General features: G+C 38.5%; 1 protein-coding gene across 1 annotated transcript in view; it reads right to left on the bottom strand.

The window, feature by feature from the left end:
* Positions 1-6: 6 nt before the first annotated feature.
* Positions 7-27589, bottom strand: part of adpgk2 (ADP-dependent glucokinase 2) — a 51852-nt gene continuing 24269 nt past the window's right edge. Inside the window, exons 2-6 of the mRNA XM_063055582.1 lie at positions 22625-22784; positions 20717-20907; positions 19168-19264; positions 15302-15438; positions 7-8075 (exon numbers count right to left, since the gene is read on the bottom strand). Coding sequence (XP_062911652.1) covers positions 7408-8075; positions 15302-15438; positions 19168-19264; positions 20717-20907; positions 22625-22784 — 1253 coding nt within the window. The 3' untranslated portion in view covers positions 7-7407. The remainder of the gene's footprint in view (positions 8076-15301; positions 15439-19167; positions 19265-20716; positions 20908-22624; positions 22785-27589) is intronic.

The following is a 27589-nucleotide window of genomic DNA, read 5'->3' as shown; positions in this document are numbered from 1 at the left end:
TCGCATCCATTGTTCCCACCTGTACATCGGTGAGTCCCAACACTGACTTGCTTCGTCAAGAATCTTTGTTCTGTCTGCCACAACAGATAGCATGTGCTGGTGGCCACCCATTTCAGTTCAATCTGTCATTCCTGCACCAATACGTCTAGGGCCTCTTCTGCTATGATGAAGCTAAACACAGGTTGGAGGAGAAATACATCATATTTTGTTTGGGTTACCTCCAACCTGACGGCATGAACATTGATTTCTCTAAGTTCCTGTAACCAGTCCACTCTATTTTTACATGCCCCCTCCCTGTTTTTGTTTTTTAGATTATGAGGACACTCAGTCCTCGTTTATTGTCATTTAGAAATATATGCATTAAGAAATAATACAATGTTCCTCCAGTATGATATCACAGAAACACCGGACAGACCAAGACTAAAACTGACAAAAAACCACATAATTAGTTACAACAGTGCAAAGCAATACCGTAATTTGATAAAGAGCAGACCATAGGCACGATAAAAAAAGTCTCAACGTCCAGATAGGCCATCATCTCATGCAGACGGTAGAAGGGAGAACCTCTGCCTGCTATGAACCTCCAGCACTGCAAACTTGCCGATGCAACACCATTGGAAGCACCTGACCACAGCCGACTTTGAGTCCATCTGAAAACTTCAAGCCTCCGACCACCCATCCGACACTGAGCACCATCTCTACCGAGCGCTTCGACCCCGCCCCGGCCGCCGAGCGACAAGCAAAGCCAAGGACTCGGGGCCTTCCCCTCCAGAGATTCTGGATCACACAGTAGCAGCGGCAGCAAAACAGGCATTTCAGAAGTTTCACCAGATGTTCCTCCATGCTGTCACATCTGCCTCCATCAAATCAGGATTGTGCACGGCCCCCTACTTGACAGATAACAGATATTCATCACCAGAGTGGCTGCTGCGCGCTGTGTCGCGCTGCCATCTTCTCCTCTCCTCTGCATTTCTCCCATTTTGGTGGCACTCTCTTCCTTTGGCCTCCCAGCTCATTATTCCCTTCAGCTTCCCTACCTCTTTCCCTTCATTCCATGGTCCACTGTCCTCTCCTATCATGTTCCTCCTACAGCTCTTCCACTTACCACCACACACCCCTATCTTAGCTGTACTTCTTTTCCCCCTCCCCACACCACTTTATTATGGCTTCGGTTCCCTTCCTTTTCTGGTCCCGATGGAGAATTTCAGCCCAAAATGTCAATGGTTTATTTCCCTCCATCGATGCTGCCTGACACGATTTCCCCAACATTGGCTGTTTCTAAAGATTTCCAGCAGGTGCAGAATATAGTTTCTGAGATATAGTCTTCCTCAACAGTGGTGCTGACACTGTTAATGATGTTGCAAAGAAAAAGACTTTAAGCATAGAAATTTGGAACAGTGGTTCTGAACTTAGTGGAATTTTCATGAAACCTTAATATATTTAAGAATGGAATTAAAGAACATGGTAAAAATCTGCTTTATTTTCCCTTTCTCATTTAGACCCCTCCCCCCCAATGGACTATAATATTGCCAACAGGTACTTCATCTTCACAGAGATCAAGAAACCATCTAACCAAGATGAGGGAGTGCAAGGAAAACTGAAATAAGTAGGTATACTGCAATTACAGTTTGGCACACAAGTTGTTAGATTTCTTAGAATCTTTAGATTAGAATTCTCACTCTTTTAGGACAAGAACCTCAGTCAGTTCAGAAATTGTTAAGTGTGAATGATCCTTCAGGAGATCCAATTCATTTGCCAGAATGAGTGCTACCTTTGTGGCTCACTTACTGAAACTCAACTAATTTGTCAGTACCTCCAGAATTCTATTTGATAAGCTTATCCTCTGGAAAAAAGTAGAACCATTCAGCCAATAATCACCTTCTCATTTAGTTCTTCTACCTCAGATTGGTATTGCTATGTATTCCTTAAATAGATCAGATTTTAAAAACCAAGCACTGTCATTCTGGTACTGGATCCCACCCTTAATGTCTGGTTATGGCTCTCCCAGATCAGCAGTGATGACTTTTGAATTACTTTAGCTCAAAAGCAAAGGAAGCTTTTTGCTCATCATTTAATGTTCTGCATGAAAGTGTGCCTCATTTGTTGAAGGAACCAAGAACAGTGAGAGATGGGGAAACAATCACGGAGACCTTCAAGATCCATCCAGTCACCAGAATTCTAAAGGGCATCACTGCTTTGGTCTTTGATACCCCTCCTGTGTATTGATAAAAGTACTGATGGATCAAATTTCTGGAAAAAAATCTCCATTATGGTTCTCTGGGTGGAAAAAAAGAAATTCTTCCTCAGGTAGTTTCAAAACCTCTTACTTAGTTCCTTAAACCTATATCCTTTTCTCCCCATGGTAGCTTCTTCCTATCTCAGAATTGTGTACCTGCAAGTGTAGCTAGGTTTCTAATGACAAATTTTTACCAGCATCTCAGTCACCAAATTTTAAAAATTGTGAAAGCAAGAGTGTCACAATACCATGCAAATTGTCCAGAAATTACTCATCTACAGTTTAAAAAGTAAACAATAAAAAATTCAGTATTTTATTGGAAAGAAATTCTTGTACAATAAAATAAGTACAATATCTCAAATGAGAAGAATCAAAACAAGAACATTTAATGACGGCTAACAGTTTGTAATTAATTCACAATTTTTATCATGCCAAGAAACAAATTCACATTTTTTTTAAAGTTGTAATTCTTCCAAAGAATTTCCCAACATTCAGCCTTTATCAATCATAAAAACAGTATGCCTTACTGTCTTCTGGCTATCCTATTTTAGAGAAGGAAATTTGAGTTTATTTAGTGGTTTCAACTGAACTCTGAGCTCAAATATCCTTTATTCAAGAAGCGTAATAGGGTACCTCAATGTTTCAGATCCTCGGTCACTGGGCAATAATTCAGTACCTGGCTGAAGAATAAGCAACTATTGAGCTTATGTGCACTAGAGCAAGCTTGATAATTTTAGAAGATTCACTGCCTGCTGTTGACAAGCTGGAATGTATTATAGTATTAGAGAAACTACTAGAATAATTTCTCCTCCCCCCAGCAAAGTAAATCTGAAGATCTGATTAGTAATCATGAGATAAAGGAAAAGCAAACTCTGAAATGGAAAAGAATATTTAGCAGGTCTGGCAGCATCTGTGGAGGGGAAAAACAATCAACACCGAAGGTTAATAGCATTTCTTCAGAATTAGAAAGAGCCAGAAAATCAACTTGATTTAATGCTGCTGAGAAAAAGAGAAGGTTGTAATAGGACGGAGAATAAATTAGAGTATTTCAAAAGGTGGTGTTGCCAGCAGGTCAGGTAGAATGCTTATTAATTGGAAATTATCTAATTAGAAGGTATGAATGAGGATGGGGCGGGGGGGTGGTGGTGGTGAAACCTGCTGAAACTGAGATTTCAAAGAGTGAATGCTTGAAATAACCAGCAGGTCTGGCAGCATCTGCAGAGAGGTAAAGAGTTAGGTTTATGAGCCACTTCAGCTACCATTTTGAAAGGCTTAGCCATCTAAATATTATTGATGTCAATGTTGAATCTTAATGGAAGATGAGATTCTGTTCCTCGAGCTATTTGTATTTTGAATACATTCTTTTTGTACGGACGGTATTGGTCTGTTTTCAGTAAAAATAAATGTTCAATCCAGAGGCAGTAGAATGAATGGATCATTGGAAATCAATTACTGCAGTAAGTTGGAAAGAATTCAATGATAAGCTAACTAGCAATAGACAGTTCAGAACAATTTGCACTTCAACAAATAAGGGAAAAAAACAAAGCTTTAAAAGAAGGTTATTTCTAAACTTCACATCCACAAGGCTCACTTTTCATTGAAAACAAAATACACATTTTCATTCTTGGTACCATGCATACTAGATGGAGAGGGTCTTTTACATATTCACTGCATTTAGTGAAAGAAACATTGGAAAATGCACAAATTGAGTTTGCAACTGTTACTTTTACTGCATGAGAAATCTGAGCATTTCAAAATTGTTTGTAGCAATCTTGCACCGGTTTCTAATCATATAAGTCTTTTGTGATAACACAAGCAAAAACCTTCATTGCCTATTGGTTTCTTTGAAACTAGTCCTGAGTTAATTATTACAAAACAAAAATTTGCATATATTTGAATGGTAGTCAAAGGGGGAATGTGGAAGCCACGGGTAATGATTTTATATACTTATTTGACAGCACAACGAAAACCTCACGAGTAACAACAAATGATGTACACATGGTGCTCAACAGTTGTTGAATCTAGCAAGTCCACTTACCAGAATAGTGAATTTTCCAGTACTGTATCAATGCGACCTCACAGCTCAAATTCCAAAGGGGCACAATGATAATATTGGCTGCATGCCACTTAAAGATTTGTCATAAAATGATTGTGCTCACTTAGGTTAATCTTTGTTTTCTTTACCCATTATCTCTATTACTCTATCCTAACGAGCTTAATACACTAATACAGTGTACGTAAATAATATTACACCATCTCACTACATCATTATCTATACCTCTATACCATTTATAGCTTGCTCCAACTCTAAATCAACTCCGGTCTGAAATTTTATTTAATAGTTAGCTTGTGGTGGTGGGGTGGAAAATAATATGTAATAATTATATTGCTCCGAATCAGTATAATCTCAATTTGAGTTAATCTGAATCACCAAAGAAAATTTCACACAGACTGAGAAATGGATTTGAACTTTAAATTGCATTGCTGTTTGACTAAAACAAATTAAGGAAAAAGATTTTTTCAGGTTTCATGTCCTCAAAACTCCAAATACAATCATCACTGTCAATAAAAAAACATCACTGATCACACTAAAAAAAAAGTTTTCCTGAATAAGGAGAAATCAGTACATTAGAACTTGGGAAACAAAAGAATAAGCCATTTAGGTTCTGCATTCCTGCATCATTTCAACAAGATTATTGTTGCTTTGGTCTTGGCCTTAACACCATTTACCCACTTCCTCCATACAAGTTTTAAATATTGGCTCAGACTCTGCAATCCTCCTGAGTGACTACTGTACTTATCACCAATCTAATAAAGATGGCACTATGGTGTCCTGTAATAGGAATCCCAGAGAACCTAATGGCAGTGATGTTACTGAAGCTGGACAAGCAGGTAATTGCAATATTGAATTTTCAGACCACCAACCAGGAGAAAGCACAAATACTTATCACAGGGCAAAATAAAGTCCGGAAAATACATGTGTAAGATCACAGTTGAAATTACATTAAATTTTACATTCCTTGAAATATTTGTGTGACAGAAAATAATTATAAATATAACTTGGGAATCTTAACAACCAGAGAACATAATAATTATAGCTTACTTTAAGTTCACTTAACCTCCTGCAACAAACAACTACATCAAGGCATTTGACATTATGGATTTATCACAAACTTTAAATTTTAAAAAATTCAACCAATTTCCCTCTGTTCCGATAGTAAAAGACTGTAAATCAGAACAGTCCTCGACAGGAAGAATAAATCGTTAACAACAACTGTGGTTTTGCTTTGCTTGCCTGCTTGAAAGGAAATTGACGCAGCCATCAGTTTCATCATGTGTATCGGCAAATGGAATCTGAGCTAATGTCAAACAATGAGAACTTTACTGGCCATTTTTGGAAAAGGAACTTGTATCAATTTCAAAAAGTATAAGGTTTTTGATATTTTAATACTTAATGCTCATTTCAATAACTTATCAAGGAGAGTTAGTGATTTAATTTAAGATGCAAAAATATTCAGTGATAACAATTTTAAAATAGAATAATATAGCCTGATTGGGGTGTTCCTGCAGAACTCATTGGAAATGCTGCACCACAGTCTTATCAAAGCCAGCTTTTCCTAATTTTCCACCCAAACTCTTCAATTCTTTGTAGGACTGAACTTTTTAGCCATTGTAGACCTAAGGAGATTTATTTTTACAGCTTTCATCTGTTGCTTCATATGATGAAATGGCCACTTTATAGCCTGTCTATTTTCTTCATTTTAATTTGGATTAATAAATCCTCTTCCATCACTACTTAATCCAAAAAATGTCCCTCACCAACACAGATGTTTTTTTAAACAATTCCTTGCATGCTCCTTTCCTATACAAATATTACAAGATGTTATTTTCTTAGATTAATACAGTTATTTTTGTTCCCAATTTAATAACATGTCAAACACAATTTAAGCTTTCGAATTGAATGCGAATTCACATAACTATGGTAACTTTGTACATTTTCTTTTATTAATTTTAATGATTTAGGATGTTCTTACATCTTTTGGTTGTTGAAAATAATCAGCAAGCAAGGAAATTTACGGAACTGCATTGGAAGAGTTGAATGGTAGAAGCCTCTAACAAGGCTTTTAATTCAAATCTGATTTAAGTTTTAAGTTAAGTGTTTTAAATGGAAATCTGCAGGGCTCAGTTAAGTGGTTAGATTGAACAAAAGGGAAGATACTTAATGATTACAGGTTGTGTTTAAGTTGTTAAGTTGTGAGAATTAGCTGATCTCCAGCTGCTATGAAAGGCAATGATTAGTGTCCCCAGAGAAATTGAGTTAATAATATGGAGATGCTGCTTCAGTTAGCATCAGGCACAACTTGATAGAATGGAGTTAGGGAGACCAATGACTTCATTTTACTGCTTTTGCAAACAGTTGTCATTTTTCCATGAAAACTACAGCTATCATAAGTCGCCACAGAAATTAAAATGTATGGTAGTGTTGAGATGACTTGGGCCAAAATACTAATCTAGAAAGAATGGTGAAAGCTTGTCTACTCTTCACATTTTGTAAACTACAGTAAAAGCATTTGACAGATGCACCACTGGGGATCTGAAAAAAGTGCAAGATATACATCTTAAACTGTTTAGAAGATAAAACCACCATTTTGCACTAAGAAAATTCACAGACTTCTCAGATGAATTTTTGACAACAACGGAGTACTTAAATATGAACTGAAGATAGATTTGTTAGCATTGCACCAATCACCATAATGATGTGCTGGTTAGAGATAGGAATATTTCTTCCACCACTTCCCCTGGAAAAAAAATTGCTGAGATCCACAAGGAATGTGTCCTGACTTAATTACTCAGCTAAGATTATTCAAAAAAGGTGAGGAAAAGGCTCAAGATCTTTCTCCAAACTATTCAGGACTAGAGAGTGAATGGTATATACAAAATCATCTAAAATTGATATTTAATTACTTGTGTATTAAACAATGCCTAGAACCCTGATTGTTGACTACATGAGAATAATGTAAACAACAGGCAGATCTACCGAGTTTTTTTAAAGATGGCGAGAGGATGTTGATTGAAAGAAACAAGCAGCTAATATCTTCATAAACCATGTTCATGAAAGTAGAATGCAACAATTAAAAAGCATGCAAGTTCTCTTAGAACCAGAGAGATGACTAGATCTGAAGAACCAGGCTGGCTGCAGAAATATTGTCACCACCACCTACAGTCTGATACACCTCAGTACATACCAGCACCGGAGCAACACAGATCTCATAATCGTACTCTTCCCAGCAAGAAACAGGTCGATTTTCTTTGAGTGGAATTTTCTTACTCCCTTGCACACGGCTCACAGAAAAAGAATCATCCATGATCAACTTGGCTTTGTTGGGATCAATATCTGGTGAGCCACAAACGTGTCGATTTGCAGTTAATGAAGCTTTGGCAGTTGCTGACATGGTGTTCCTCCAAAAGGACCCTTTGGCAATAATGATTGCTTGGAAAGCAAGAGTATGAACATGCAGCCGCGTGAGCTTGCGTTGTGTACTTGTTATCTCCTGAGAATTTAAGATGCGATAAACTTCACGCATTTGATCAAGTATACTTGCCACTCGTGGATATGGATCAGATATGATAGTGATGTTGGCCCCCTTTAACATACTCAGCAGGTTGGGTAACTCCTGTTCATTCATTCCTAGGGAGTCTACATGAGTAATGATGCTTGTAAAAAGATTGTTCATAAAAGTATCATCCACAAAGGAAGCCATTTCAAAATGAATTCTAGTGGTGCTGTCAACTGATAACATGAGATCCTTGAGCAACTTCAGTCGCTCTCCAAGTTGACCTGTCAGCAAAATAATTTTGATCATTAGCCACAATAATGAGTTCAGGGGAAGGATAACATGCAGTGGTGCTAGAAAGTTTGAACCCTGTAGAATTTTCTCTATTTCTGTCCGTCTGACCTAAAATGCACTCAGATCTTCACGCAAGTCCTAAAACTAGATAAAGAGAACCCGATTAAATAAATAACAGAAAACATTGTACTTTTTCAGAGCAAAAGATCTGCAGAAATATCTAGAAAATGCTAAACCCTCACTAATTTTTATAGATGCACCATAGAAAGCATTCTTCTAGAGTGCATCACAACCTGGTATGGAAGTTGTCCTGTCCAAGACCAAAAGAAGCTGCAGAACATTGTGAACACAGCGCAGTACATCACACAAACCAATCTTGTGTCCTTGGACTCACTTTACACCGCATGCTGTCAGAGCAGTGCTGCCAGGATAATCAAGGACACGACCCACCCAGCCAACACACTTTTCGTCCCTCTTCCCTCTGGGAGAAGGCTCAGGAGCTTGAAGACTCGTACGGCCAGATTTGGGAACAGCTTCTTTCCAACTGTGATAAGACTGCTGAACGGATCCTGACCCGGATCTGGGCTGTACCCTCCAAATATCCGGACCTGCCTCTCAGTTTTTTTTTTGCACTACCTTACTTTCCCTTTTCTATTTATGATTTATAATCTAAATCTTTAATATTTACTATTGATTTGTACTCCAGGGAACGTGAAGCGCAGAATCAAATATCACTTGATGATTGTACTCTTTAGTATCAATTGTTTGGCGACAATAAAGTCTCAGTTCATCCGTCCACTATAAGAAAAACACTGAACAAGAATGCTGTTTGTGGAAGGAAACCACCGTTCTCCAAAAAAAACACATTCTACATGCCTCAAGTTTGCAAAAGACCACTTCTGGGATAATGTTCTGTGGACAGATGAGTCAAACGTTAAACCTTTTGGCAAAAATGCATAATGCTATGTTTGGAAGTAAAAGGGCACTGCAGATCAACACCAAAACCTCATCCCAACTTCGCATCATGGTTTGGGGCTGCTTTGCTGCCTTAGGTCCTGGACACCTTGCAATTGTTGAGGGTACAATGAATTCAAAATTGTATTAAGACATTTTACAGGAGAATATCAGGGCAGCAGTCGGTCACCAGAAGCTTAATAGAAATTGGATGATCCAACAAGACAACAATCCCAAAGTCAAGAGTAAATCAACAGAGTGGTATAAAAAGAAAAAAAAATTCCTGTTTTGTAATGGCCAAGTCAAAGTCCTGACCTCCTACAGAAATGTTGTGGAAGTACCTGAGCAAGCAGTTCATGTAAGGAAGCCCACCAACATACCAGAGTTGAAGCAGTTTTAGTTTTGTAAGGAGTGAATGGCCTAAAATTCCTTCAAGCCAACATGCAGGACCGAGCAACAGTTACCCGTCACATCAGTTAGTGAAAGCAAAGGTTCATATACTCTTTCCAACAAATAAAGTAATATTGGATCAATTTTCTCAAAAAATAAATGAACAAGTATAATTTTTTGTGTTATTTATTTAATTGGGTTCTCTCATAGTTTTAGAACTTGTGTGAGGATCTGATCACATTTTAGATTATATTTATGTAGAAATAGAGAATTCTACAGGGTTCACAAACTTTCTAGCACCATTGTACAAACGTTTGTACATGACTCCCTAACCAAACAGAATTTAAAATAATCCTCACAGAAAAAAGTGTTAAAAATGTCTTTTCAAACAAGATTTCAGATGACTTGTTAATAAACTAATTTCTCAAATACAGTCAATTTTGAATTGACCAACTTTAAAAGAGCCATTCCCCTTTAATGTTTCACCAGCAAGTCATTTTATAATAAATGTGGCCAAAAACCAACATCGTTCACAGATATATCACAGCCCACGATAAAAATATACATCTTTGAAAATACTAAGTTCAGCACGAAAGATCATTTTCAAGAAGACCGCCCAACTATTAAATTTAAGAGTAAAAAGAGTGTAATCCGAAGAATTCCATTCATCTCTTAAAAAAGCAACTCACTGGCAAATATTAACCCACCCCAAGAAAACAGATCTAACAAAATCATTTCCCCACATAGATTAATCCTCATAACAGCCCTACAGTAGTAGCTTGTTGCTTGCCTCCAGGTTGTATTATCATTTAAACTTAATGTCAAATCTTTCACAGAAGCTGAAAAAACTGATTTGAACAGAAACTACAGGAAAACAAGTAACATCTAAATTATTTTGCTGTTGATGGTTTAAATTTTCAAACTCTTTCAATGTTTGAATCAAATTTTAATACTTTAAAATATCTTTGATGATGCTCTCCACTTGGATGTTCTGCCAAGTCCTCTTGGGGATATTCTGCGTGTGGGCCTCTGCACCATACTGCCTGAAAGCTATCTACCACAGAGTGGTCATACCAACCCATTTTAGAACCAAAATACCCTCAAACTTCTGGTCAAAGGTGGAACAGATGTCTAAAGGGTAATAGCATAAAGATGAACAACACAAAATACTGGAGGAACTTAGCTAGTCAGGCAGCATCTCTGGAGGGGAATAAACAGTTGATGTTTCTGAGACCCTTAATCAGGACAAGAAAGGAAAAGGGCAGAAGCCAGAATAAGGGTACGGAGTACAAGTTGGCAGGTGACTCCTCTGGGACTCTCAAGAGATTCTGTGACTCCTTTGTCCCCTTATCCCTCGCAGAGCCCTAAACAGCCCTTGCAGCTGAGGAGAACTTAACTTGGGGACAGCTATTGTATCCTGTGCTCCTGGAATGACCTCCTCTACATCAGTGAGAACTAATTGGGGGGGGGGCAAGTTCATCTAGCACCTTTGTTTTCTCCACTGCAACAGCCAGGATCTCCCAGCAGCCACCCATTTTAATTTAATTTCCCATTCCGACATGTCGGTCCATGGCCTCCTTCACTGCCACGATGAGGCCAAACTCAGGTTTGAGGAGCAACACCTCATATTCTGTCTGGTAGCCTCCAGCCTGATGGCAAAAATATTTTTTCTTACGGTAATTTCTGCTCCCTCCCATCTTTTTCAATTCCCCATTCTGATTACCATCTCACCCCTTCCCTTAACACCTCTCTCTGGTTCTCCTCCTTCCCTTCCTTCCACCTATCCCTGCCCAGCTCCTTACTTCATCACATCTCGCTCCCCCCTCATCTACCTCCTGTCAGCTTGCACTCCTTCCTGTCCTCCCACCTTCTTATTCTGGCTTCTGTCCCTTTCAATTCCAGTTGCTGAAAGGTCTCAACCCAAAACATCAACTGTTTATTCCCTTCTTTAGTTGCTGCTTTCCTTGCCGAGTTCCTCCAGCATCTTACGTCTTGCAGGATGTCCAGCAGAATCTCTTGTGCCAGTGGCGGTAAACAGAAAGGCTTCAGGGAAATGGGGAGTTAGTTAAAAGGGGTGTGGGCAGTGGTAAAAGGCTGAGCAGCAATTAAAGGTAAAGAGTGTTATGCTTTGCTTATGCCCATTTACTGCATTTAGGTGCATGCTCCCACTGTCAGCCTGATCCCATTTTGTTTCCTCACTTTCCTGCAAATATCCCTTTCACTCTTTTGCCACTTAGCCTGTCAAATTACTAACAGAAGGAAACCTGAGAACCTAGTAAATACCAGCACAGCCACAAAGAGTATAAACTCCACATAGACAACGCCCAAGGTTGGTATTGAACCTGTGTCTGTGGAGGCGTATCACTGTTAGCTAGGGTACTCAAATGATACAGATGAAAATATTTCAGTGCAAATTAATGCAGGTGAAGTCACAAGGATGGAGTATGTAAGGAGCATTTGGTGTGGGGGTGGAGAGAAGAAGGTGGAAGTAGCTGGGAGGCAATATCCTCAGTTCATGACTTAAAACCAATATTTTGTATTATACCCACTCAAGTACACAAATGTATCAGCAGGCCCGGCAACACAAAACTTCATCAGAATTGCTGGCAGAGAGAGAAACTTAATAATTTTCAGAAAAGCAGTAGTGAGACATGGACGGTATGCTGGGTATAGGCTGATAACATTCACACCACACAGCTTCAAAAGAGGAAGAGGGAACAGAAACGGACAAACACAGGGCAACAGATGGACATAGAGAATAAGCACCTTCCCTTTATTTCTAGTGGAGTCCTTCACCATCACCTCTCCAATGTTCACAACAACGTCTGAAACTTTGCCTCAAATGTCCCGCCACTATCCACAAGGCACAAACCAAGAATCATTGGAATTCACCTCTCTGGAAGAGTGTAAATCCAACACTTAAGCAGCTCAGGACCATTGAAGTTACACCATCCCACATAAAACTGTCCTGTGCTGTCATCCATGAGACAGAGCAAATCACCAAGACATCACAAAACCTGCAACCTCTACTATCCTTAAGTAGTAAGTTCCACCCCTACAACCCAACCCCAGTCATACACCTAAGGAATCCTGCCTTCAGCCTGTGAACATGAGCAAGAAATTCAAGTCACCACTCACATTAACGTTCCATTGTCATCACAAGTCTGATCTCGGCCTCCAATGAGGCCCAACATAATTGCAAAGAACAATATCTGAACTTCTGACTCAGCATGTTACAAGCCTCATTGCTCAATATCAAATAACCTGCCCAGGGCAATTATGATGAAACTTCTACTTAATCAAATTTTCATCTCTCCACAGATGCTACCTGATCTGCTGAGTATTTGGCAACATTTATTTCAGAATTCCAGCAACAGTCATGTTCTGCATCTTACAATTTTAAGATCTCCCTCCTTGTTCTTTTTTCATCCTCACCAAACAGATTTTTTGTATTCAGCAACCTTAAGTCACTCACCACCAGCTTCCAATGTAACCTTTGTCTCTATCCTATTACAGATATTCTCAACCCTATCTTCTCAGCAACATAAAACTGCCCCTCCAATTCTAACTTCATGTAATTTTGATTATCTCATTGATATTGCCTTTGTTTCCAATTCCGTGAAAAATGACCAAACTGCCGAGCAGAGTAAACATTTTTTGCAATTTTTCTTTTCAGTTTCAGTAGAGTACAGATGGCTTTCACATGCTGCATTATTGCTACTGGAGAAAGCTTTCCTCCTTGTGAAAGCATTTATTCCAACCATAGAACTCTGATTACATACAAACTCACAACTGAAGACAAAAGCATAGATGGACCTGATGGTAGTGAAAAATAGGAAAGTAAAGTTGCTTTTCTATTGCAAGAAACATGGAAGACAACTGCGGGTACCAATACTGCACATCTTCCAGTAATCCTATATAACCTTACACAAGCAGTATTTTGGGATGAAGAGTCCACAGAATAATGACCATGGACCCATTCAAATTTCTGACTCCAGAATAAAGTATTCTTGAAATTGAATAATAACAAAGAAATTACACTGGCAGAGGGGGAAAAAAAAACTAAGAAGTGCAAAATACTGTGACCTATTGACTGGTTTCCAAGACATCAAGCATCTAACTCCAATATCTGTGCTACATCCCTCACCTCAGAGATTTCATTGTTAGCTCCTTACGATAATAAGTCTGATTTCAAAGCCAATATATACACCAAATCATGAAAATAACTAATGTGGTAGATGCAAGAAATTTGTGAAGAACAAAGTCACTGAAAACAGGTTCTTGAGCAACAAATGTCATTACACTGGACTATAATTTACAATAGCTTCAATGCAATCCTATCATTTTATGATTTAGTACAATTTTAATTGGGACCAGCGGGTTTCTGAATCATATCCCCCCTCCTCTGTACAAACAAGCAGGCAAAACAAGTTCAAAATTTAAGTGATTTTCCCGTTAATGGCATAAAGAACATTTATGCAGGTAAACAAAACCCTACAGTGAAGAGATAAATAAACCATAATGCTGTCAACCTACCATTCACCAATAAATAGACAAGTGCAGGCAAATGGAACACATTTTCCCCAATACATTTTCTGAATTAAAACTTTGGGTAACAGTAATACTGATACCAAAAGGAAAAAACTAGACTATTTCCCCTCGATCTCTGTAAGTCAGTACAGTACTAATCTGGGAGAAAATAATATTACAACACAACTATATTGTTCTCAAGAAATTAAAACAATCTTAAAAATAAACTTGGAATGGGATTCACATGTAGAATAGATGAGGGAAATTTTGCAATAAGTCCTGAAACAAAATGTCAGGTATTTAATGACTGTCTATAAATGGAATTATGAAAGTAAAGTATTTTAAAACCATACCAAAGTGCTAAAAAATACTGTACCCAGTGAATTTGATTGGAATATTAAAAATAAAAAGCAGTAATCTAAATTTTTATTGAGTCAAAGTCATGACAAACTTTATAAGATATGCCTCCTGATCAGCTCAGAACAATTAGTCATGGTACTATTGAAACAACAGCCCATATGGAAATGTATTTGAATTGAATTGACTTTATTACTTACATCCTTCACATACATGAGTAAAAATCTTTACGTTATGTCTCCGTCTAAATGTGCAATTTATAATCAATAGGATAGTCAATATAACACAGAAATACAATTGTGTCAGCATGAGTTAAGCAGCCCAATGGCCTGGTGGAAGAAGCTGTCCCGGAGCATGTTGATCCTGACTTTTATGCTGCAGTATCATTTCCCAGATGGTAGCAGCTGGAACAGTTTGTGGTTGGGGTGACTCGGGTCCCCAATGATCCTTCGGGCCCTTTTCACACACCTGTCTCTGTAAGTGTCCTGTATAGTGGGAAGTTCACATCTACATATGCTCTGGGCTGTCCGCACCACCCTCTGCAGAGTCCTGCGATTGAGGGAAGTACAGTTCCCATACCAGGCAGTGATGCTGTCAATTGTGCCCCTATAGAAAGTTGTTAGGATTTGGGGGCCCATATCAAACTTCTTCAACCATCTGAGGTGAAAGAAATGCTGTTGTGCCTTTTTCACCACATACCCAGTATGTACAGACCACGTGAGCTCCTCGATGATGTTTATGCCGAGGAACTTAAAGCTGTTCACCCTCTCAACCCCAGATCCATTGATGTCAATAGGGGATAGCCCGTTTCCATTCCTCCTGTAGACAACAACTAACTCCTTTGTTTTTGGGACATTGAGGGAAGAGGTTGCTTTTTGACACCACTGTGTTAGGGTAGGCTGCCTCATTATTATTTGAGATTAGGCCAATCAGTGTTGTGTCATCAGCAAATTTAGTTAACAGATTGGAGCTGTTTTACACTCACCTGGTTTAAATGGAAAGTTATCCATCATTTGAAGTCCACTAACTATTAGAAGAGATGGATTGAACTGTTTAAGTTCAGCCTGAAAGTCCTCCAGTGATTCCAAAACAGGATTGGATGTGTCGCTGTGGACTATGAACCTATGGAAACAAGGAGTTTTAGCATTAAAGCTGCCAACTTCACCACATTTCACAAAATTAAAATACTAAGAATCAAATTTGCATGGGAAGAAAATGTGGAAGTGCAGAAACACATGCAGTCACTGTATATGAGAGTAGACATTACTTGATCTATGTGCAAATTCAGAACTGCTCCCCGCAAAAACTACTTCATTGCTCCATTGGCAACTCAGTTTTCAGAATGTTGTGTCCATTAGTAAGGTCAGCATTTCATTAGTAAGGTCAGCATTTATCACCTATCCTACCTGCCCTTGGAAAGATGATGGCCAGCCACCTTCAACTGCTGCAGTCCTTCCTGGAACAATGCTGTTGATTGGGAATTCCGGGATTTGAACTGTGTGATAAAGATTTAGTCTCCCCATTGCAGGGGAGAATTCATGAGCACAAAACAAAGCCTTCGAATCAAAGTACGTGTATGTCTCCACATACAACACTGCTATTCACTTTCTTCTGGGCATACTCAGATAATCCAAGAAACTGAATAGAATCAATGAAAGACCACACCCAACAAGGTGGGCAAACAACTAATGTTCAAAAGACAACAAACTACAAATACAAAAGAAAATAGAAATAATAAAGAATAATTGCAAATAAACCCTTCTCAGGCTTCCAGACGGGTAAAGGTATCGATTTTAACCAACGTTTTGATGACAAACTCAGCCATCTTCATTAGGGATAATGCCTGGGCATGTCTAGTCTGGTGGTATTTATACGTTCTCCCATCATCTGTCCCTCCTGATTGATTAGTCCTCATCAAATCGGGTTTCCACTGGCCCACCTTGTTTACAATTGAATTCCAGTTCTTCATTTGAGCGAGGCTTTCATCTTTGTTAAAATTCTTTTCCTCTAGTTTTATTTCAATGGCTTCTTTCACCAGCTGGTCCCAAAAGCCTTTGGCGCAGCACAAGTTTTGTGCCGTCAAAGTCACTCCTACAGCTATTGTAAATGCAATGTTCTCTACCACCAATTTCTCTGGGTAACCCAAACAGATACACCTCCTCTGCTTGTTGATGTGAGTTTCTACCGTGCGTTATCTGGCTGATATATGCTGCTCTGCAGTCACAGGGAATCCTGTAAACACCAGCCATCCTGAGTCCCAGGTCATCTTTGACCCACAGAAGCTGTGAGTTAATAATTGCTTATTAATAAGTAAGCAACAAATATCAAAAACATGAGATAAAGAGTCCTTGAAAGTGAGTCCATAAGTTGTGGGAACAGTTAAGTGATGGGGTGAGTCAAGTTATCCCCATCGGTTCAAGAGCCTGATGGTTGAGGGGCAAGAACCATTCCTGAACCTGGTGGTGTGGGTCCTGAGGCTCCTGTACCTTCTTCCTGATGGCAGCAGCGAGAAGAGAGCATGGCCAGCATGGTGAGGGTCTTTAATGTGGGATACTGCTTTCCTGCGACAGTGCCCTGTGTAAATGTGCTAATGTGCTCAATGGTGTGGAGGGTTTTATTCACGATGGACTGGGCCATAATAACTACTTTTTGTAGGATTTTCTGTTCAAGGTTTTCATACCAGGTTGTGATGCAATCCACTCAATACACTCTCCACCACATGTATAGAAATTTGTCAAAGTTTTAGATATCATGCCGAATCTTTGCAACCATCTCAAGATGTAGAAGCACTGTTTTGCCTTCTTCATGATTGCACTTCCATGGGGAGCTCAGGACAGGTCCTCTGAAATGATAACACCAGGAATTTAAAGTTGCTGACCTTCTCCACCTCTGATGAGGACTTGCTTATGGGCCTCCAGTTCCTCCTCCTGAAGTCAATAATCAGCCCCTTGGTCTTTCTAACATTGGGTGGAAGGTTGTTGTGGCACCACTCAGCCAGATTTTCAACCTCCCTCCTATATGTTTTTTCGCCCAAAGACACTAAATTGAAAATAGTACAAGTGAATCAGCCTTGATCTATTGGGTCCCTGATAATGAAAAGAGTTAAAAAGGTAGGTACCTTCTGCATTTGCTAGATAAGGTGCTGTGAGGAAGGAGCAAGTATTGTCAGAGATAGAAAATGATCCAGGGAAGCAGAGAGAGAATGATCCTTTCAGAATGCTGAAAGGGGTCGGGTGAGAGGTGGCAGATTATTCTGAGGGCTTCACTCTGAAGGTGACAGAGCATGATCTGCTGAATATGTTGACTGTTAAGGATGAACTATGCAGAGGGAAAGCTTACCGAAAGTGAGCATATGAAATGCCATTTTAAGTACTTCTTAAACCTCAAGCAACACATTTCAGATTTATGCACTTACCAGGAGAAACACATTTTGTTCCATCTCTGCTTCTCAGGCCTTCCTAGACTCCTACCATTCAGTATGCATTTCATAGCCTAATAGGTACTCATAAAATTCATTGCCCCACTTTTTTGCAGGTTGAAATTTCATCTGCTAATTCTCTGCCCATCATACCAACTAATCAATACAATTCTCTAGTCAAAGACAACCTTCCCCGTCATCAACACCTCTGTCAATTTTCATATCACTTGCGAATATACTCCTACATTCATATCCAGATCATTAATGTAAATACCAAAGAGCAAGCATTCCTATGGTATACACCAATGGTTGCAGACTTCTAATCACAAAAGCAACTATAAATTGACATCCTCTCACCAAATCAATTTCAAATCCAATTTGATGAACTGCCCTGGATCTCATGGACATTTATCTTTTGGACTCATCTCCTATGTAGGACTACAAAGCTGTTAACTGTGGTGCACATAGATAACAGAAACCACATTTAACCAATCTCCATCGAGAAGGACCAGTACTAAATACAGTCGTGTATCATCCTGACTTCGAAATATATTGCCAATCATTCTTTATCAGAGTCCAAATTCTGATACCATCTGCCCAACATCCCTTAAGGAGTCCTTCACCAGAAGGACAGCAACAATTCATAGTGGGTCGCCACCTTCTCTAGGATAATTAGATAATACATGCTGGTGTGGCCAGCAACAGTTATAATACTGGACAAAGGTCTTAGCTGCATATATATAGCAATGGTAGCTTAGACTTTTGCACAGTACTGTAGTAATTTATGTATTGCTCCATACTGTTGCAAAAAAAAAGTCATGACATATGTGAGTGATGATAAACCTGATTCTGATATGGGTCTCTATTGTGGACTGAGAGTGGGGAGAGGGCAGGGAGAGGGAAATCATGGTTGGGAAAAGAGGAAGGGAGAGGGGAGGGTGTGGTAAGCACCAGAGAGGCATTCTGTAATGATCATCTCAGGGCTGGATGTGTCTGCACCACGCCACCCCCACCCCGGTACTTCTCTGCCACAACACCCCATGGCACTCCAGCCTTGCCATCCTTTGTTCCTGCCAGATTTACAAACTCACTCTCCACTCCAAGCTGACAAAGACAGTACTGTGCAAAAGTTTTAGACACCCTAGCTATATATATGTGCCTAAGACTTGCACAGTACTGTAGATCCCAAAAGAAAACCAAAAGCAATAATCTTCAGAAGTATTAAATCAAAGAAATTTTGCATAAATCAAAGGCAAGGACTTAAAATGAAAACTAAGATTTTCTTATATCTATATTTTCTTATATATTATATTCTCTACAAGAAAAAGGTTATAAATGACATATGGATTTCCAATATTTACTCTACTCAACAATATTTTACTATACCTAAAACAATTGTCCTATATCAATTGACTGTTCATTGTGCCACAAACCTGTTTGCTCTTCTTGACACTAACTTTCCCCATTTGGAACCAGTTGAATATTCCAGGATGAGATGAATGTCAGTTTCATCTACTGGCTTGCTTGTAACTAGAAGGGTTAAAAAAAAACAACAATTGAAATGTGGTATAGAAAATGTTGTTTAAGAAATCTAGAACATTAATATAGGACTTGTGCTTGTTATACCCATGGTTTTGCAGTTTCATCCTTATCAGTAGTTTAACTATACACTGTCACTTACAAGGATAGCTGCGAGCATTACAAATGATCTTAACTCCGGTTTCCAATCTTTGCAAGATCAGTTTGATTAACAGCAAAATACTCGAATTATTTATTAAAACTACAGGCTTGAAGTGTCTACAAAACTAAATTAACCTTTTGCATCTGAGTTCCCACATACTGCACACGATAAGAATTGGGAGGGATTATGGGATTGATTTATCATACAAAACACCAAATTAAATATGAGTAAATAAAAGGAAGGATAAATGAGCAAAAACCACTAACTACTTATTAGCATCTTAAATTTAATGGTGCAAAACCATCACAATCACCGTGACAGTACTCCTCAACATAATAATGGTACAGACTGCAAGGAAAGCTAATAAATAGAAAAAACAAAGTCATATCCTGTTAAAAATTCAGCATCTAAAAATGCCTCATTCCCTCTTCCTCCTAAAGCAGGTTAGATCAGAAAATGAAAATTAGGCCATTTTGTTTATAGTAAAAACAAGTGTGCAGCCACTATGGTTGTTCTATTATCCAAATAGAAAATGTCAGGCAGTACAGAATCTCGAAGGAAGATGGGTATTTTAAATTGAAGCTATCCAAAGATGTTTTAAAGTATCTATTAGGTTATTATAAATTAAAGCTTCGAGGATTCATAACTAATTCCCAAGTTTGTTGATTGATACAGTATAAATTTAAAACATCTACACATATAATATCTTGAAGAGAAGCTTTGATCAGTAAAATAAATGCTCAATACCAACGTGTCCTTACTTCCAAAATGAACTATTTATACGTCTTCCCACTTGACCTCCCATCCTTCATTCCAGATTATAACTCATCTAAAACACTATAGCTCAACCTTTGACCCACAATAAAAGTGCTCATTCCTCTTTTCACTGCAGATCCCTACCGATGTTCCATTTAACTTAAAAATGTAGTCCACATGCATGGGCTTTTTCTCTACAACCTTACAGCTCCTTCTAAACTATTCCTACAACTCCTGCTAAACCACACTAATGAGCAAAATGTTAATGTCTTGGTCCTATCTTCGGAAAATTATCCAATCATCTTTAATTATGGCTATCCGAAAGAGTTTCAAATCCTGTCAATCAAGCTTTCTATTGTCCATCTAACTACTCAACCCCTTTGTCATGACATTTTTCTTGAACACAAATTAGAAGTAATTTGGGACATATGTTAAGTGAAGGTGCAAGTTGTTGATATAGTTGTTAATATAGGTTCAACTTCTTGATATAAAATAGCTTTCTTTATGTAAATGAACAACCCAAATATGAATTTATTGGCACAAACCAGTTATGTGCTCTTCAAGAAGTGCAATAAGGTCAGGTGTTAGACGACTCCCCATAAGCACTTCACAGCCTTCCTTTGCAAGACGATTTGCCATGACTGGTGCATTTCCACCTAACGACCATCGTACTCGAGGGAGTCCTTGGGTGGCTTTTACCAGTTTACGAAACAGTGTAACATTGGAAATAAAGCGCCTGAAAATAACAACTGTTATTAACAATTATTTTGAAAAGATTTCAGTATTTTAACTGGCCACAAAACTACAATTCAGCCCATAGGATTTGTGCTTCTCCAATTTGCTAGCCAAATATTATGCTTCCAAGCCTATTCCCATACCTTAAATTTTGTTCTTTCGTGTATTTATCCCCTCCTGTATTATAAGCGAATAAAAATTCTTCTTCCATGCTGTTTCTGTTAAATTAAATTACATTCTAATCTTGAAACTAACCAAATTTTGTTCCCATTATAAAAATATTGTAATTTTATATATTTCAATTGGCTCTTCTATCTTTCTTCCTTAATCTATCCTTTTTTGTAATACAAATCTGATACATCTCAATTTCAGCAAGCCTATGGAACCCTTTCCCTGCACTGCTGTACTGTCAGAAAGTGGCCCTCTCAAACATTGAGTCTCTAAAGAAAAGATACAATGAATATTTTTCAGGACCACTAATTTGGAATGCAGAGTATTTGTTATATATTTTTTTTAAAAATCCAATAATTTAAACTATAAAATACCATGTTATATTAGGAAAATGCATCTCTTGGTATAAAGATATTCCATATATAACCAGGAAAGATTCAAGTTCAATTGCTAGGCAATATAGATTTGAGCTAGAATCTAAGTGTATAATGGTACAAAAGGATTAAAAAAACTTAAGAGTGGAGAAAAGAATGCCATGGTTTGTGTAGCTACCTGTGGTACAACACAAGTAAAAGTTCACAAAAATCAGTTCCAAATAAAAAGTACAGCATATCCATTAATAGTAAACAGCTAAATTGACTACATGCAGTAGAGCAGCTAGTGCTGCTCCTCAAAGCTTTGCGGGCACAGATTTAATCCTAACCTCTTTCTGTGCAGAATTTCTATCTCCACTCTAGGTTCGTAAACACAAAATACTCTGCAGATGCTGGGGTCAAAGCAACACTCACAACACACTGGAGGAACTCAGCAGGTCGGGCAGCATCCGTGGAGACGATGAGTTGACGTTTCCACGGATGCTGCCCGACCTTCTGAGTTCCTCCAGCGTGTTGTGAGTGTTCACTCTAGGTTCTATGGTTTCCTCTCATATCTAAAGATATCAAGGTTAGTTAATTGATTACTGTAAATTATCCCTCCACGTAGGTTATGTGAATCACAGGGGGAGTAGGGGGGGGCAATAAGGAGGAGACAGTTTGCTGGTTCCTGGGAGGGAACCAATTGGCCAAAAAGCTTATTTTTATATTATAATTAATATTCTATATGTCTGCTCTAGAAAGAATGAGGGCCTTTTCTTACTGTTTGATGAATATTCTATTTTACTGCAACTACAGTAATCCTGTGTTAATATTATTTGGGTTCAGTAACTCAACAATTAAGAGCCCAAGTCTGCATGCCAAGTGTAGAACTGCCAAATACAACACTCATAATTAACAGTGTGGTCATCTTGGACAGCTTCTAAGAAATTACTGGCAATCGCAATCCCAAGAGGAAAGCTCAATTTAAAAGTATGATTTCTTTTTACATTTAACCACTATGGTTCAAATAAAACTCATAACTTGCTCTTTCAAATGAACCCATTATTGTGATCTTTGAAATTATGTTACTCTGTTCTTCAACTCCACTGAGCCTTTCACTGTCGAAGAATGAAGATGTATTTTTGCTACAATACACATCCAATTTGGTACATCTCATTCATGCCATTGCCTTACTCGGATGCAGCTCCAGCAGGAAAGAAGTATGCAAAGCTTTCTGCCAACTGTTCTTCTGATATGATGTAATTATGGTGCACTGGATTCTTGCTTGGTTTGATGCCAGCTTTTTTTAAGAGAGCAATTCCATCTGCAACAATGTCAAGACAACCTCCAAAACCTACAGGAAGACCAAATCAAAAAGAGGTAATTATTAAAATTTAGCAATGTAGCAGTTCAGTTCTGGATGCCTATGTCATATCAAACAGATAAAAATGCTCAGATAGTTAGGAATATCTCAAACTCATTTCTGAAACAGTTCCTTGGGACACAAAAGCTCAAGGGAGGAGAGACTCACAGTTTATTATCTCACCTGAAAGATGTCAGTGCAACACTGTCACTTTTACATAATAGACTACAGAGGTATGTCAACTAGGAACATACATCAAAGTTGCTGGTGAACGCAGCAGGCCAAGCAGCATCTATAGGAAGAGGTGCAGTCGACGTTTCAGGCCGAGACCCTTCGTCAGGACTAACTGAAGGAAGAGTGAGTAAGGGATTTGAAAGTTGGAGGGGGAGGGGGAGATCCAAAATGATAGGAGAAGACAGGAGGGGGAGGGATGGAGCCGAGAGCTGGACAGGTGATCAGCAAAGGGGATACGAGAGGATCATGGGACAGGAGGTCCGGGAAGAAAGACGGGGGGGGGGGGTGACCCAGAGGATGGGCAAGAGGTATATTCGGAGGGACAGAGGGAGAAAAAGGAGAGTGAGAGAAAGAATGTGTGCATAAAAATGAGTAACAGATGGGGTACGAGGGGGAGGTGGGGCCTTAGCGGAAGTTAGAGAAGTCGATGTTCATGCCATCAGGTTGGAGGCTACCCAGACGGAATATAAGGTGTTGTTCCTCCAACCTGAGTGTGGCTTCATCTTTACAGTAGAGGAGGCCGTAGATAGACATGTCAGAATGGGAATGGGATGTGGAATTAAAATGTGTGGCCACTGGGAGATCCTGCTTTCTCTGGCGGACAGAGCGTAGATGTTCAGCAAAGCAGTCTCCCAGTCTGCGTCGGGTCTCGCCAATATATAAAAGGCCACATCGGGAGCACCGGACGCAGTATATCACCCCAGTCGACTCACAGGTGAAGTGATGCCTCACCTGGAAGGACTGTTTGGGGCCCCGAATGGTGGTAAGGGAGGAATTTTGTTTGTGAATCAACAACCTTTTGTTCAGATGCAAATCATGTAAAATACAAGTCATATGACAATATCCCAATTTTCATAAAATGCTGATTGTGCAAGATAGCGTGTTAGATTCGTAACAAAAGTAATGACTGTGTTTAACAGAGGAACCGTGAAACATTCAATGAAGTCATAATTTTGAAGGGGACATAGTCAGAAATATTAATCTAAGATGAGAGGCCTAAAAGGAGTAAACAGTCGGGATACTCCTTCAACATTGAAAGCAGCAGAAATGTAAGAAAAACCAGAATAGCTTTATGCTGAGTGAAAAAAAGCTAACAGTTGGAAAACAAGAGGAAAAGTACCATATTGCTTTCTATGAACTATTCTCATCTTCTCAGCACCAACACCTCAGAAATGTACATGGAGATGGGAATCACTCCAGTTAACCATTATTTTTGTGTCACATTCAGATACCTCGATCTCCAAACATCGGTTATTTTGATGGCCAAAGGCTGTGCTATTACAATTAGAAATGGTGAATTTCATCACCAATATTTGCTTTCACTACAAAGTAGCTCCTGACATATGCAAAATAATCCACAGCTTACAGAATCTTGCTAGGGCCTTTGTTGTCAAATTGTACAACCAGGGCAGACTGTTGGAGGACCTTTGTCTTGCAGTTGTTGAGTATAATATCAATTTTCTTAGATATTTCAGCAAATGCATCAATGAGAACTTGGAAGTCAATTTTTGAATATGCATACATGCATACATATGTCTTTGTACTGCAGCTCACTCACTCATGTTACATGATATTGGCTCTCATGCAAATACAATATAGGTTGAACACGTTATTATTTGTTTCTTTGTCTTTTATGCCTGAACTCTGGGTTTTTAAAGTAATTGTTACCTTGACAAATTTTATCTTCATCCAAGCATGTCTTGTGAAAAAAGGCTGAGAGAACTAGGGCTTCTCTCTTTGGAGAGGAGAATGAGGATGAGAGCTGATTTGATAGAGGTGTACAAGAGGATGATAGGCATAGTTTGAGTGGACTATCAATCGATATTTTATGATAATTGGAGGAAATTATTATGGGGGGTAATGTCAAGTTTGATTTTTCACACACAAAGAGTGGTAAACATATGGAAAGCTCTGCCATATGTGGTGGTAGAGGCAGATACATTGGGGGCATTTAATAAACTTAGATAGGCACATGAATGATAGAAAATGGATGGCTGCATAGGAGGGAAGCATTAGATTGATCTTCAAATAGGTTAAAAGGTCAGCACAACATTGTGGGCTGAAGAGCCTTTACTGTGCTGTTAAGTTCTATGTACAACTTCCTTTCCCCCTCCAACTTAACATACTTGCTTTCTCACTTTTCTGAATCTGATGACAGATCCCTGATCCAAAATGGCAACTATTCTCTCTCCACTAACGTCGTTTGTCTAGCAGAATGTTTGGAGCATTTTTTGTTTTGGGCGTCCTGTCCAGCATTGGTAATTTTGCTCCAAATCAAACTCTTTGTTTTTTTAAAAGATTGCAATCCAATTTCATTATCACCAGACAAAATAATTTTATAATTTATCTTCAAAAGGGCAATGAGGGATGAGCAATAAATACTGGCTTAGCTGGCAGTGCCCACATCCCATAAATGTATTTAAAAATATTTATTATTTTCCAATGTTGTGAATATTTAGTAGTGAGAAAACTTGAGGTATGTCAAACGGCAAGGTGGTTTTGTGACAATCAAGTGTATCCAGAAGAGTTGTGGGACATCCCTCTATTATATTACTCAAGCCTTTCCACAGTGTCTCCAGCACCATGCCCAAGCCAGCATGATCAGCCTTTTAGCTCCAAAACAAAAAATGTTCAAGGAAATGGGGAATGTAAACAGCAACTATAGGCACTAATCATCACTCAGGAAGCTCCAGGATCTTAACTCTGTTTCCCTTTCCAGTTCAAGGTGATGCTGATCTGCCTATTATTTCAAAGGGCAAAGTGGAAACTTGGAATATTCCCCCACCCCATGTTATTTGCATGTTTACATTATAGAATCAACAGAAATCTAATATATGATTGTGAATTTGAAGTTTGATGCTTGAGAATTCTTCAATAAGAAAGCTATCTCCTCAAATATCATTGTTGCTGGATACCATGGACAATCTTAATTTGCTGTTTTATGAGACCTTTCATGGGAAGCTTACTTCAAGTGAGGCAGTGAACATTACGGGATCACTGCTAAATGCTAACTCCATGCCATAACTCTGGAGGAAACACAAGCATGTCTGTACAGGCCACTCTTGCATTGTGGAGAGATCGCACTCCGAGAACACAGACTATATCTTCATTTTCTGAAATGCTAAACAATGTCATCTACACATGTCAAGAAATGAGAGTTTAAAATAAATTGTGTGTTAATTTATTTACTATTTTGTTCCCACTTAAATTCTACGACAGCAAAGTTTATGCTGAAATGTGAGATGCAGGATAATGATTCAAAAATTTTGGCATGACAAATTTCCTGAACCTAAACAGATCTAATACAAAGTTGCCATAATCCTAAACTACAAGCTACAGCAAGTTTAAAACAAAAATTAATTGCAGGCTTCCTTTTTGACCTCCAACACTTCCTTTAAGTATTAGAGGTTAGAGTGAGATAGATCAAGTTATTCAAATTCCATTACCACTATTTATTTATTATCACTATAAATAAATAGCCCCAAACTATTTATTTTGGGATAATACAATTAACAAAAATAATCAAGACCTGATCTTGTATGCTTTTTTTTTCCTCCATTTATGGTAATGCTGACCCTAATAAAGTTAAGAACTGTTGATTTTGGCAGCCAGTGCATCCAGAATTCAACAGAAATAAAATAAAATAAACAAGCAGATTTACAGTTTGAATTAGTTATACAGGTACTTTGGGATTCACCTCATGTAAAAACAATCAACTCCGATGCATTAATTTAAATTAATTATCATTGCTCAATTAGCATTTTTGAAGTTAGTCAAGTTATACCCAACTAAATACACACATAAATAAGTTGAAACAAGTTAAATAGTCTGTAAATTAACAAAAATCATTTGCCTTTTTAAAAATTTACACAATACTAGTCTCCCAAGTTTCATAGTTTGTTTTTTCTGTACCACGAATCCATTTCCCCCCCTCCCTTTTTACCACAGCTTTATTTATCCAAAATTAATTTTACAAAAAAACACACACATATCCAAAGCTTGTACTCTCATGTGCAGCATTTATTTTTGTTATTAAGATAAGCGTGTCAGGGCCTGAGGCGAAGGACAGACAGGTTCAGATTGCTGCCCCACAGCTGAACTACACAACTCTCCTGTGGACTTCAGTTCAGAAAGCTATTTGCTTGCACCTTTCTTTTTCTCGCCATAGGGTGCTCGACAGTCCTTTTATTAAATGGGCATGATGATTTTTTTTTCCCTCTGCATATTGGGTGTTTGATGGTCTATTTTTAATATGGGCTCTTTTGGGTTTCTTTGATTCGCGACCTCTTGTTAGGAGGTGAATCTCAAGGTTGTATAATGTATACATACTCTGATAATAAATGTACTTCGACCTTTGGACTTTTAATTTGAAGATTGTTTTTTTTTAAACTTTGACAAGTTGGGCATTAATGTGTGGTTACGGAACTTAAATACGATTATCAAAGTGCATAAAAATGGCCATCTCAGATAAAGTTTCTGCATTACTGGTATACAGCAAGAAATTATGCTGCTCATCTTATGATACAAGTAGTTTTATGATACATAAACCATCAATATTAAGA

The sequence above is a fragment of the Mobula hypostoma genome, chromosome 8, assembly GCF_963921235.1.
Source record: "Mobula hypostoma chromosome 8, sMobHyp1.1, whole genome shotgun sequence".
Lineage (NCBI taxonomy): Eukaryota > Metazoa > Chordata > Chondrichthyes > Myliobatiformes > Myliobatidae > Mobula > Mobula hypostoma.
Note: the sequence above shows the minus strand (reverse complement) of the source record. Positions and strands in the feature narration are given on the sequence as shown.